Source organism: Rhinolophus hipposideros (genome assembly GCF_964194185.1).
Source record: "Rhinolophus hipposideros genome assembly, chromosome: 3".
NCBI classification, from domain to species: domain Eukaryota; kingdom Metazoa; phylum Chordata; class Mammalia; order Chiroptera; family Rhinolophidae; genus Rhinolophus; species Rhinolophus hipposideros.
In genome coordinates this window covers 37,757,658-37,769,915 of record NC_138049.1, presented here as the reverse complement: position 1 = coordinate 37,769,915, position 12,258 = coordinate 37,757,658, and the positions used below count along the sequence as shown (strand labels likewise).

The window sequence follows — 12,258 nt, the reverse complement described above, 5'->3', positions numbered from 1 at the left end:
AATAGGGTTTTATCAGGATGGCCCTGATCTCATCACATCAGCCACTTAAAAGCAGAGTTTTCTCCCACTGATCACAGAAGAGGAAATCAGAGAGATTCACAGCAGGAGAGGGGTTTGATTTTAGGGTGATTTTTCATTGCTGACATGGAGGGGCCACAGGGCAATGCCCTGAGGGCACCCCCTGGTGGACAACCAGCAGAAAATCAGGCATTTCAGTCCTACAACTGTAAGAAACTGAACAATACGAATAAATTTGGAAGTGGATTTTTCCCCAGAGCCTCCAGACAAGCACTCAGCCTAGTCCAAACTTTGATTTCAGCCATATTGTAATACTCAGAGCAGAAAATACAGGCACACAGTGCTCCACATCTCACCTACAAAACCGTGAGTTAAGAAATAGGTGTTGTTTTAATTTGCTAATTTGGTAACAATTTACTACGCAGCAATAGAAGAAAAAATACACACATACTGGCAAATACAATATATGAGTAGTATAAGGTAAAGCTATTAATATTGGCGTATTCTACAATAGCAAAGACATCTAAAAAAAGCAAGTGCCCACCAATACATGACTGAATGAATAAACTATTGCCCCCATCCGTACAATAGAGTACTATGCAACTATTAGAAGTGATGAGAAGAGCTCTATATAGTGCTGTGGAGTAATCAAAAAGATAATAGAATTAAAAGAAAAAGGCAAAGGTCAAGGTATAGTGTTTATACAGCCTGCAGCGTATTATCTTTTGCTTATGAAATCTGGGGGAAAGAAATATTTTTTGAAGGGACAGAGGATAAATCAAAAACTCAGAATTGTTAGCTATAGAGCAGTGCTGTACAGAGAACTTCTGCAACAAATGCAATGTTCTCTGTGCTATCCAACGTGGTAGCCACTAGCCACATATGGGAACTTGAAAGGGGATGGTACTTAAAGAAAATGAATTTCTAACTCTATTTATTTATAATTAATCTAAATATCTACATGTGGCTGGCAGCTATTTTATGGAAAGTCAAACTCTATGATAAGAGAGGGAAAAGGGTATTAATATATAAGAGCATTCTGTAAATAAACCTTGATACATACTGAAATTACATATTTTTCTACAATTTAAAAGAAAAAATTAAGACAAAAAGAAAAAAGAAAACAACCTCTCTAAATTTAAAACACGCTGAAACAAACCTATCAACTTAGTGGCATAGCTAGGCTAAATAGATTTACTTACTTCGAATGACTTTACAACACAATATTTTGATTATAAATTCCCAGTGGCATAAATTCTAAGAACAAAACTAACTTAAAAGAAATATAAGATCTCCTTCCATCACTCTGGTAAGGTGGGCGTTGGGGTGGCATGAGGGAAAAAGGGGTCAAATATATGGTGATGGAAGGAAAACTGACTTTGGGTGGTGAACACACAATGTGATACATAGATGAGGTATTACATAAATGTACACTTGAAAACTACATAATTTTACCAACCAATTTCACCCTAATAAATTTAATTAATAAAATAGAATCTAATTCTTAAAAGATAGAAGTATCAGCATGCATTCACTAATCTTATTTTAAAACTATTGTATGTAAATTGTACAATAAAACAAGTAAATTTGATCATGCATTAGGAATCAAGTTTTCCGGTGAAAGAGAAAAATATATAAGCAATACAAAATATCAATATAGGCTTATGATTAACTTTTCTCTTAAAAAAAACAAAAAACAAGAAACTGTGTTTTCCCCTTGGCTGTCCACTGAAAGAACTAGTAATAATGACAACCCTAAACAGTGAATATTCCTAGTATCTAGGTTATAGTTTGTAAATACCACTTCCTACTAAAAGGAACACAGACTAGTTGAAGATGGCTGATCCCAGGCCTGAGCCAGAAAATGTATAGAATTGGAACATCTTATATGAGAAAGCAAAAAAGCAAAATATCAAAAACTAATAAGCGTATGTCAAAAGGACTCAGTAGCCAAAGAAAAAATAACCTGATCATCAAACCAATAATGACTGCATCGGATTGAAACATACATATATAAAAACTAGAAGTTCATAATGACAATAATCAAAGCTCTTTTGGATATAATAAACCACCAATTCATTACTACGAAAATGTACTGAAAAAACAGAATGAGTGAAGCATGTATTCTGCCATTGCTGAAAGAGCTGTATTTCAGGGTTTATTTGTTAAATAATTCCAGTTAAATACAAAAAGAATGACAGAACTAGGATCACTATTTCACACCTCCTAATGAAACAATGTCAATGTAACTAACCCAGGACAAATAACAGTTTCTCCAAAAAATCAATGACATGAAAACAAAGGGGAAGAGCTCTTTTAGAACAAAAGAGATTTAAAAGACATAATGACTGGATGCAACATACGGACCTTGTTTGGATCATAACTTGACTGACTGTAAAAAAAGGATATGTTTGAGACATCAAAGGAAACTTCCATATAGATGACAGATTAGACAATATTAAGAGGTTACAGCTAATATTTTAGATATGATAAAGTCACAATGATTTATAGGGTGGTCATTCAAATCACAATAAAACCCAAAGAAGCCCTTATTATTAGAGATAAATTATTTACAGATGAATTGACATTATGCCCAAAATATGCTTTACAATTCTCCAGGGGGAAAAAAAAGCTGGAGTAATGGAGAGAAAACTGGAACATGGCTAGGGAATAGGTGGAAGAACACAGATAAAATGATGATAAAAGCTGAAGTTTAGTAATGGAGAGAGAGTTCATTATACTATTTTTATTGCATGTAAATTTGAAAGTGCCCACCAAATAAAGCCCACACGTGTATGTGCACATGCATGTAAGGACGCACAACTCTTCAGTATCACTTCCTAGTGTTCCTGCCATCATCTAACTCCCGAAGAAAATAAAATTATTGAATTAAATCCTTTTGAACAAAGCCTAAGACAAAATCAAATCATTAAGAAATAATAAAATAGAGAGGTTACTGAGAATCTACCATGCTCATAGTAGCAAAAAAAATTTTTTTTTAATCCCAAAACCCAACTTGCTGGACTTTCAGGGCAAAAGGCAAATAAGACACAGTTCTTCTTTTCATGGGTATTATGGTACATTAGGAGAGACAATACAAAAATAATTATAAAATAATGTGACATATGCTTTATTCATGGACAAGGTGCTATGACAGTACATTAAGAGGAACACACTAAAAATCTGATGAAAGATGGACAGGGAAGACTTCACAGAAGGAGTAAAGCATGAAAAAGTCCTGAAGAATAAGGAGATGCTATCAAACCAAAAAATAGGTTATATACCTTCCAGACTCCAGAGAAAGAAAGAAACTTGTCCAAAGACTCTGGACATTGAGAGTGGAAGGTATGAGAACAAAAGAGGACTTTGAGAAATAAGAAGAAGCTGAATGCCATATAAAGGAATATGGACTATGTCTGGCGGCAAAGGGTAATCAGCAAAGATTTTAAACAACAGAATGACTATATCTGGTTCTCTCTCTCTCTCTCTCTCTCTCTCTCTCTCTCTCTCTCTCTCTCTCTCTGCGTGTGTGTGTGTGTGTGTGTGTGTGTGTGTGTGTGTCTTTTGGTTTTCATTTTGAAGGACCACTTTGATTATAAATTAGTGTGAGGATAATTTAGGGGTTAAGAGTGGAAGAAAAAGAGCTATTAAGATCTTACTGAAATAATCTAGCAAGAAATGAGGGTCAAAGCTAAGCTGATCTCAATAAGAATAGAAAAGTAAATAAGACCAAGTTGTTAGAAAAATAAAAATCTATAAATTGTAATTAATTTTAGCTACAAAAAGGAGTCAACAATGAATTCCAATGAATTCCAGGTTTCTAGCTTATGCAACTGTGTGGATAATGCTGACATATGCTGAGATAGGAAAATAGAAAATGGAATTCATTTAGGATGGAGAAAACATTATATTCAATAGTTGAAGACATGGTAAGACTAAGATGCCTATCAGTTTTCCAGATGTCTATTGTCTGGTAGAAATCTGGGTATAGATCTGGCAGTCAAGTGAGTGAAATAGGTCAGAGTTCTCAGTGTACAACTGAAGCCACAGAACTGGATGAGATCAACCTGGGGAACATATGACAGACACAGGAAGAGAAATTCACAAAGGAGACCATTGAAGGAGAGATGAGAGAAGCTGGAAGAGAACCAAAAGTAGTACCACAGTCAATAAGGAGGACTGGATCAACTGTGCCAAATGCCATAAGGTGGCAAATTAAAAGAATGGGGAGGTTCCATTTGGTAAAGGAATTACATATTTATTGGTGACTTTTGGCAGAACAATTTCAGTTAAGGAGTACAGCAAGATGCCAATTACAGTGGCTTCCAGAGTTGATAGAGGAGAAAGAAGTAGTCTTCAAGTATGGGAAATTTTTTCAGGAAGCTTTTCAGGAAAGAAACTAAAAAGGAAACCATAGAGTGGTAGCTACAGAAGCCACAGGTCAAGGGAGTTGTTTGTTTATTTTAACAGAGTTTATACACGTTTAAATGATGATGGGAAGAAGTGATTCTCCTATAAGGTTAAAACAAAGTTACCAGGAGAGATGGAATAACAAAGCTATTTGCAGTTAAGTATTTTAAGATTAAAAGAAAAAAAAAATCTCTCCCCAAGTGCAAAGATATTTTTGAATATACACTCTACATATCCATGAAAACTTAACAGAACAAACATCCAAGCTATTGCTCTAGATTAAATGATGCACCTCATTTGTACTTAGTTCCCATAATCAATTTCAGTAAAGGCAATAATATTAGCCATATTTTCAAAAACTATTCATTGGACATCTACTATGGTCTAGATTCTAAGGTTGACTAAGATCCTACTTGCTCTCAGGCACTCAGTGTTATCAGGAAAGACAGGCAGGTAACTGGCTACTTATAAAACTACTTGAGAAGTGCCAAAATACAAGTAAGCACAAGACAAAATTGGATCCCTTCAAGGAAAAAAGAATATAAAATAAAACTTTAATGATAGAAGTACCTACCTTTATCTTTTATTCATATAGATTATCAAAACTTTTCCAAGAGAAAAGTTTAGAAAAGTTTTAGAAAAAGTTTTAGAAAAGTTTCCAAGTAGAGAAAGTTTAAAAAAATTAAAATGTTTAGGGCTATCAAGAATTAAAAGTGTTCAAAAGAGCAAAACCATGTAAAAAAAGACATCACCATACAGGACAAACGACCAGAAAAAATTGAAAAGTAAGGATTAATTGTACAATTTCAGTATTAATCAATTAATATGTATATGTAAATATATATATATATATATATATATATATATGCATTTATGTGTGTCTAATTCATAAATGTATCCAAAGATGAAGAACTAAATATCTCTGGATGATTAAAACAAGTTACCCATCTGGGAGTATGAATGTGAAATAAGTCTCAAATTAAATAAACATGTATATACTGCCCTCATGGGGCAGTAATATGTAGTTCGTTAAAATATAAGGAGAAAATATATTGGACTCCTTGGAAACAGTTTATTCCTAATTATCCTTGCCAACAAAGAAACAGCACTGGTATGACGGATGCCACAGTAAGTCATCTAAAAATCATTCATACACATACTTCCATGTGTGCCAAATCTCTTTCCTTGTTGGGGAGTGTTAACCTTGTATTCATGCTGATAGGTGTTGCAACTACTAAGTGGCCTGAATCAAAGATTCCATACACAGATAATTCAGAAGCTGATATTCCATGGGTAAATAAGTCAGCCTCTAAATGCCATTAAATAAGTGTTCATTTTTTTTCTGTCAAATTGCATTTTTACTGCAAATCTCTAAAAGCATAATTTATAAAAGGGAAAGATTAAAAGAAAATGACTTACAATAACACACGCTGGGACTTCACGAAGAGAATATTCTGCTTTATTAGGAAGATCTTGATTGCCTACCAGCTCATAAACAGCAGGATAAGATAACAAGTTCACCAGTGCTAGAAAAGACTAGGGGGAAAGAAAGAAAACAGTCATTTAAATGGTTCATTTTTTTTAACCACATCCATGGAAGAATAATTAAGGTAAAATTGTATAGCAGTATGATTGCAAGGGTTAATTTTTTAAATAAACCTAATTAATCTGCATAAGTGTGAAATAAATACATATATGATAAGTACAAAAAAGTTAACATTAACAATAATCTATGTGTTGACAATACATACTAACAATTGTAACAAAACATACTTGAGTGTTGGAAAATGTTTTAATATGTGTATCTCTTGAAATGTTTGGTTCTGAGAAAAAAATGAAACGATCCATCTTTCTCTTTCTTTGCGTTTGTTATACCTGACATATAAGAAAATATAAGAGAATAATACGAAGGGGTCTGTGGAAAAATGATAAATTCTATATATTATTTACTTAGGTCACAAGTCCATCTTTATCCTTTAACTACATTCACTGTAAATACAACTAACCTCGTTATAATTAATTTTTTAAAGCCATGGCTTTTCTTATCAAAATCAGCTCATCTTCTGGTGCAATCTTAACAAGGTAATCTCTCCATGAAATTTTTAAGCTCACCATCTCATTCTGTCTTATTAAAGGCAACCTGAATATTTTTCTCAGGCACGTTTCTTTTTTTGGATCCCCTGTGCAAAAGCATGCAATGGTTGCCCATCACTAAACATCAAATCTAAACTCCACAGCATGATTTTCAAGGCACTTTACAAATCAACTCCTTTCTTCTCTTGAGTCTCAAAAGTCTCGTTTTCCACTATTCCTCAGCATGAAGTCAGGACTTCGATCAATGAAATCTGCCTGTGGCCTCTTTCAAGTGAGTGCCACATATACAAACTTTTCTTATCTACTAACACGCTCCTCCAGCCCTCTCACACTCATTATCCCACTTCATAAACATTCAAAAATGGTCACATCATTTCTATCTAGAAGGCTTTCCAAATAAGTTAACTCGATCCATTAGAAGCCCTCTATTCTACCAATACTTGTACGTTAGTTTGTACTGTATTAATTGTAATTATTTGTAACTATTAGATTTTCTGCTTGTCTTTTTAAAAAAATTTCACTAGACTCAGAAAATTTAAGAATCAGACAAATTCAGAATTTTCACTAAAATCAGAACATTGAGAAAACTAAAAAGAACAGTTCATTCAATCTCTCATTTAATAGATGAGAAAACTTGAGTACCAGCGAAGTAAAGTGACATGTCAAAGACACAAAATCAGAAAGTTGGTCATAGAACCAATCTGTATTTTCTCATTTGCAGGCTAAGGTTACTCATTACAAATCACTGGACAATCTTCAGATGCCATTTAACAGATGCTATTTAACCCTTGCTGCATAGTCCTTGTTTGAGGACCTGAATGGTAGAGTTCATTTTATACCATCCCCCTTGTTATACCAAATGCAATGTTACTTAACGACTATAGGAAATACTTTTAACACAGTTTTTAACAAACGCTGTGGTAGGATGAAAAATGAATTCACATCACGTTTTTCAAAGTTTCCTGTTTTCCCCCCATAAATATTCCAAAAATAAAGATGAAATTTCTAACCAATTCTAAGAAGAAAATAATCAACATACTCATGGTTTAAAGCTAATATCTATTTGGGTAGCACTAACATTATCATAAAGTAGAATAAATACATTTAATAGCCTAGTTGCCATTTACTGAATGCCTATTTAAAGAGAACATTATGCTAAAAGTATGTACTATAGAGGAGGAAGAGAAAAACTGATGTCAAGGAAAAGATGTTTGAGGAATATGTCTATTAATTGTACATAAAATGAACTGCAGGAAAACTATATAGAAAACCACTCTAAAAATTCACTAATCACCAGCGTGTTGCCTAAAAAGATGATTAAAACAGATGTCACAACAGTTTTATTTTTAATCTAATTTATCATAAAATAAAGTTAACACATGCTTTAGTTTGAATGTGTAAATGTTTCATAAATGTCCTTAATATTAATGTTAAGGTTCTGTAATATTAAGGTATTATAAGATTCACTAATACTCAGATACTGTCATAAATGTCTTTTATGTTTAAAACGTCTTTGTCATCTATTACAACCATGACAGATTACAAAAAAACAACTTAATAAACATCCTTTTTGACATATGGTCTTTACAAATCACATATATCAATATTATATTAAGGGTTTTGTATTATTTACACATGAAGAATTCCATTCGTGTTTATGGACCCTCCCTACCTTCACATAAGAAATAAAACAATGTGAACCACATAATAGAATCATAACTTCTGATATGCTACTCTAAAATTATATAGGACTCTAGGTGAAAACAATTCAGTAATTGTATTTGAACTAAAACGACCTAAACAAAAATTTTAAAGAAACTTAAGATTTTAGCAGCTTGTTACTACGAGAAACAAATCCACTTCTCACACACTAGTATTTTTAAAAGACATTAGCAAAATTGTGATGTGTTGAGCACTTCTAGAAATCAAGAAAATATTTACAATGTAATCATTAGTTCCCAGGAAAATAACATAAGATGTTGCTAATATCAGATACTAATTATATTAAAATTTATATGAGCATAAAACAAAATTCTATTTCATCAATGATTTGAAGAAAATAATGTGGTTCTATGTAGTAATGATAAGAAAATTATGCAAGGTTAAATGTTTGATATATTTGAAGTCTACAGCATAAAATTAAAACTAAAGCCAAGAACTTGTCTTATGGATTAAAAACCCTTCAGGATGACAATGATGATCCATTCACTTATTTATTCATTCCAAATATTTTAATGCCAGCTGCTTATCAGCAATTGTGCTTGAAGCTAAGCATAAACATAGGAATGACAAAATGGTCCCTGCCCTCAAGGATTCACAGTGTGGAACAGAATAAATACACCATTAGAGGATTTAAAATAGTGCCCGCAATGATCTGCTGGTATTGAGAAGAGTGGGAGGACACTGGGAGGATGACACTACACAGTAAAGCAGGGAGAAGTGAGCGACATGGCTGCCTGCAGAGGCAGCAGGCAGGTAGTCAGGAGATGTGCTGTGAATGACCTCTACCTTTATACTGTAGGAGAAAGAAGGAACTAATGAAGTGTTTTCAGAAAAGCAAAGGGAATTATATTTTATATTTTAGATAGAATGCTATGAAAGAAAATGGTTGCAAGGGTAGACAAAATTGGGAGAAAAAATGAGATTTGGAATTTCTAAGAATGATAAACATATCAGTTATACCTACTATACCTACTATAACCAGAGATGTATCTTTAAAGTGTTAGAATAATCAGAAAGTGATTCAAAGGCAAGCTTTTTGTTTGTGATGCTTTTAATTTAGTAGTTGATATGGCTAAACCCCAATTCTAATTGACAGGCTGAATTTTTAATTTTAGCTTTAATTAATTTAAATTTGTGTAGTAACATGGGACCACTGTCTATCATATTACAAAGCTCAGCAATAGAGTAAAGGAAGAGTGTTGAGGGGACTGGAAGTACGTTATTGAATGTACCTCATTATATATTGTGGCCACATTATTGGTTTACACAATTAAAAGGACAAGATAAAATTCAATCCCAAAAAACAACAGAGTCCCTAGGGAATATTTAGGACTACATGGTGCACACTAAGAATGTTTACTCCCATGAGTTATTATTTCTAGATGTTCCAGTGCATAGCGTAGGGGAATATACAATTTTTTAAAGAGAAAAGTTAATTATTCATTTATAATGACATTACTAATTCAAAACGAATAAAGTTTAATAAAATCCCTGTAACCTTAAATTTGAATTAGAACTATTTTCTAGAGATTAAGAACTAATATTGTGTCACTTTATGTAAAATGTAAAAAACTTGTAACCATAAAGATTTGTATACCATTTGCTTGTCCTGAATAGTGTAGCTGTCATATATGAACCCCACTATGTCATAGTTTTCTTTTAAAGAGGCACATGTATTTGCAAGCCAAGGAAAACGTTTTATTTTTGTGTTTTTTTACTAATAAAAAAATTATATTTACTTAGAAGCACTCAGAATGTCAACAAAACAGCTGCAATTGTTTTTTGCAATTACAGAGAGGTATTCAGTTAACAGAACAACAATTATTTTGTATAAGCTGCATCAGAGACAACTGAAGAAGAAAAAACTACCATCCCCATATATAACTAATATGTGCTGTGCACCAAGAAGAACCGGCTTTAAATTTCCATGCCCATTTACAACCCCCATACTGTACCAGACAAGGTTAGTGGCTATTGAAAATACCACCAGGACAGGGCTATCTAAAGGCACATTCGGTCGTGTGTTAACTATACGAAAAAAGACACTGTACAGTTTAAAAACAAATCTTACACAGCCTTACATTTCAGTTTTTTTCTTTAAAAGGAGTGAGTTGTGTACAGAGGGGTTAAATGCTTTATAGACAAGAAAAAAAACTGCGCTAGAACCAACTTATTCATCATCATCATCTTCATCTTCTTCATCCTCCTCCTCCTCCTCATCCTCTTCATTTTCCTCATCCTCCTCCTCTTCCTTCTTTTTCTTGCTCTTTTCAGTCTTGACAACTGCCTTTTTTGCTGCATCAGGCTTTCCTTTAGCTCAGGATGCAGCAATATCCTTTTCGTAGTTTTCCTTCTGCTGAGCAGCCTCCTTCTCACAAGGCTGCGTGTCATCTGCAGCAGGGTCATTCCACATCTCTCCCAGCTTCTTTGCAACATCACCAATGGATAGGCCGGGATGCTCTCCTTTGAGTTCTGGGCGATACTCAGAACAAAACAAGAAAAAGGCCGAAGGAGGCCTCTTGGGTGCATTGGGATCCTTGAACTTCTTTTTTGTTTCCCCTTTAGGAGGGATATAAGTTTTCATTTCTCTTTCATAACGAACGGGCCTTGTCAGCCTTTGCCATGTCTTCAAATTTTCCTTTTTCTTTAGCAGACATGGTCTTCCACCTCTCTGAGCACTTCTTAGGAAACTTTGAGAAGTTGACTGAAGCATCTGGGTGCTTCTTCTTGTGCTCCTCCCGGCAAGTTTGCACAAAGAATGCATATGATGACATTTTGCCTCTCGGCTTCTTAGGATCTCCTTTGCCCATGTTTAATTATTTTTCCTCAGCGAGCACAGAGTCGCCCAGTACCCGTCCGACTCGCACTTGCCCCGGCGCTGTCTCTATGGAGCTCAATGTACTGCCAAGAAAAATGTTTTCATGTTCTCTCACCTATTTGCAATTTCCTCTTTTAATTCTGAAAAGCCAAATATCTACTATCATTTTCTTTCAATCTGAAGAAATTCCTTTACTATGATTTAAAATGCAGACCTGCCATAAATTATTTTCTTAACTTTCAATTTTAAATTTCACTTTTATTCTTAAAGAATATTTTTGCTAGAAATAAACACAGACTGACTTGTTTGTTTTCCCCTTTCAGCTCATTAAAGACATCTGTTCCTTTGTCTTTTGGCCTCCACTGTTTCTAAAGAGAGAGGAGCAAATTTATCTGCTGTTACCCTGTACTGTGTGTAATGCATGATTTCCTATCACTTCATTCAAGATTTCCATTTTATCTTTAGTTTTCAGCAGTTTGTATGTTTATAATGAGACTTGCTTTGGTTTCTTTGTAATTTCATTCTTTGAATATTCTTCCTAGGGATTCATCATTTCTTGATTTACAAGTTTTGATAAATTCAAAAATTTCTCAGATATTAATCAAATATTTTTTTCTGCCCCATTCTCTCTTGTATTTCTGGTATTCCAATCACACATGCAAAAAAAACCTTCTGATAATCTCACAAAGAACAGAAGTTTTTCCAAATATTTTTTTCTCTGTTCTTTAGATTGTATATAGATGAGTCTGCCAATTAAGTTTGAGAATTTGTTGCAACACTATTGCTAACCTTTTTTGATACCAGAGGGATTATTCATTATGAATTTGTACCAACTGGACAGTTAACCAAGTGTACTATTTGGAAGTGCAAAAAGGCTGCATGAAAATGACCTGAAATTTTCACCAAAGCTCTTGCATCACGACAATGCACCAGCTCACACGGCACTGTCTGTTAGGGAGATTTTAGCCAGTAAACAAATCACTGTATTGGAACACCCTCCCTACTCACCTGATCTAACCCCCAATGACTTCTTCCTTTACCCGAAGATAAAGGAAATATTGAAAGGAAGATATTTTAATGACATTCAGGACATCAAGGGTAAGACGACGGCAGTTCTGATGGCCTTTCCATAAAGAGTTCCAAAATTGCTTTGAAGGGTGGACTACGTACTAGCATCCGTGCATAGCTTCCCAAGA

At 33.9% G+C, this 12,258-nt stretch overlaps 1 protein-coding gene and 1 pseudogene across 5 annotated transcripts in view; both read right to left on the bottom strand.

Moving 5' to 3' along the window:
- TBC1D32 (TBC1 domain family member 32) overlaps positions 1-12,258 on the bottom strand; it is a 178,647-nt gene that overhangs the window by 90,391 nt on the left and 75,998 nt on the right. For all 4 annotated transcript variants that reach the window (XM_081039396.1, XM_081039398.1, XM_081039397.1 and 1 more), the window contains one exon: positions 5,848-5,964. In XM_081039396.1, coding sequence (XP_080895522.1) covers positions 5,848-5,964 — 117 coding nt within the window. The remainder of the gene's footprint in view (positions 1-5,847; positions 5,965-12,258) is intronic.
- LOC308495979 (high mobility group protein B1-like) lies at positions 10,415-11,097 on the bottom strand (annotated as a pseudogene). Its single transcript has one exon. The product of its transcript is annotated as a high mobility group protein B1-like (transcript).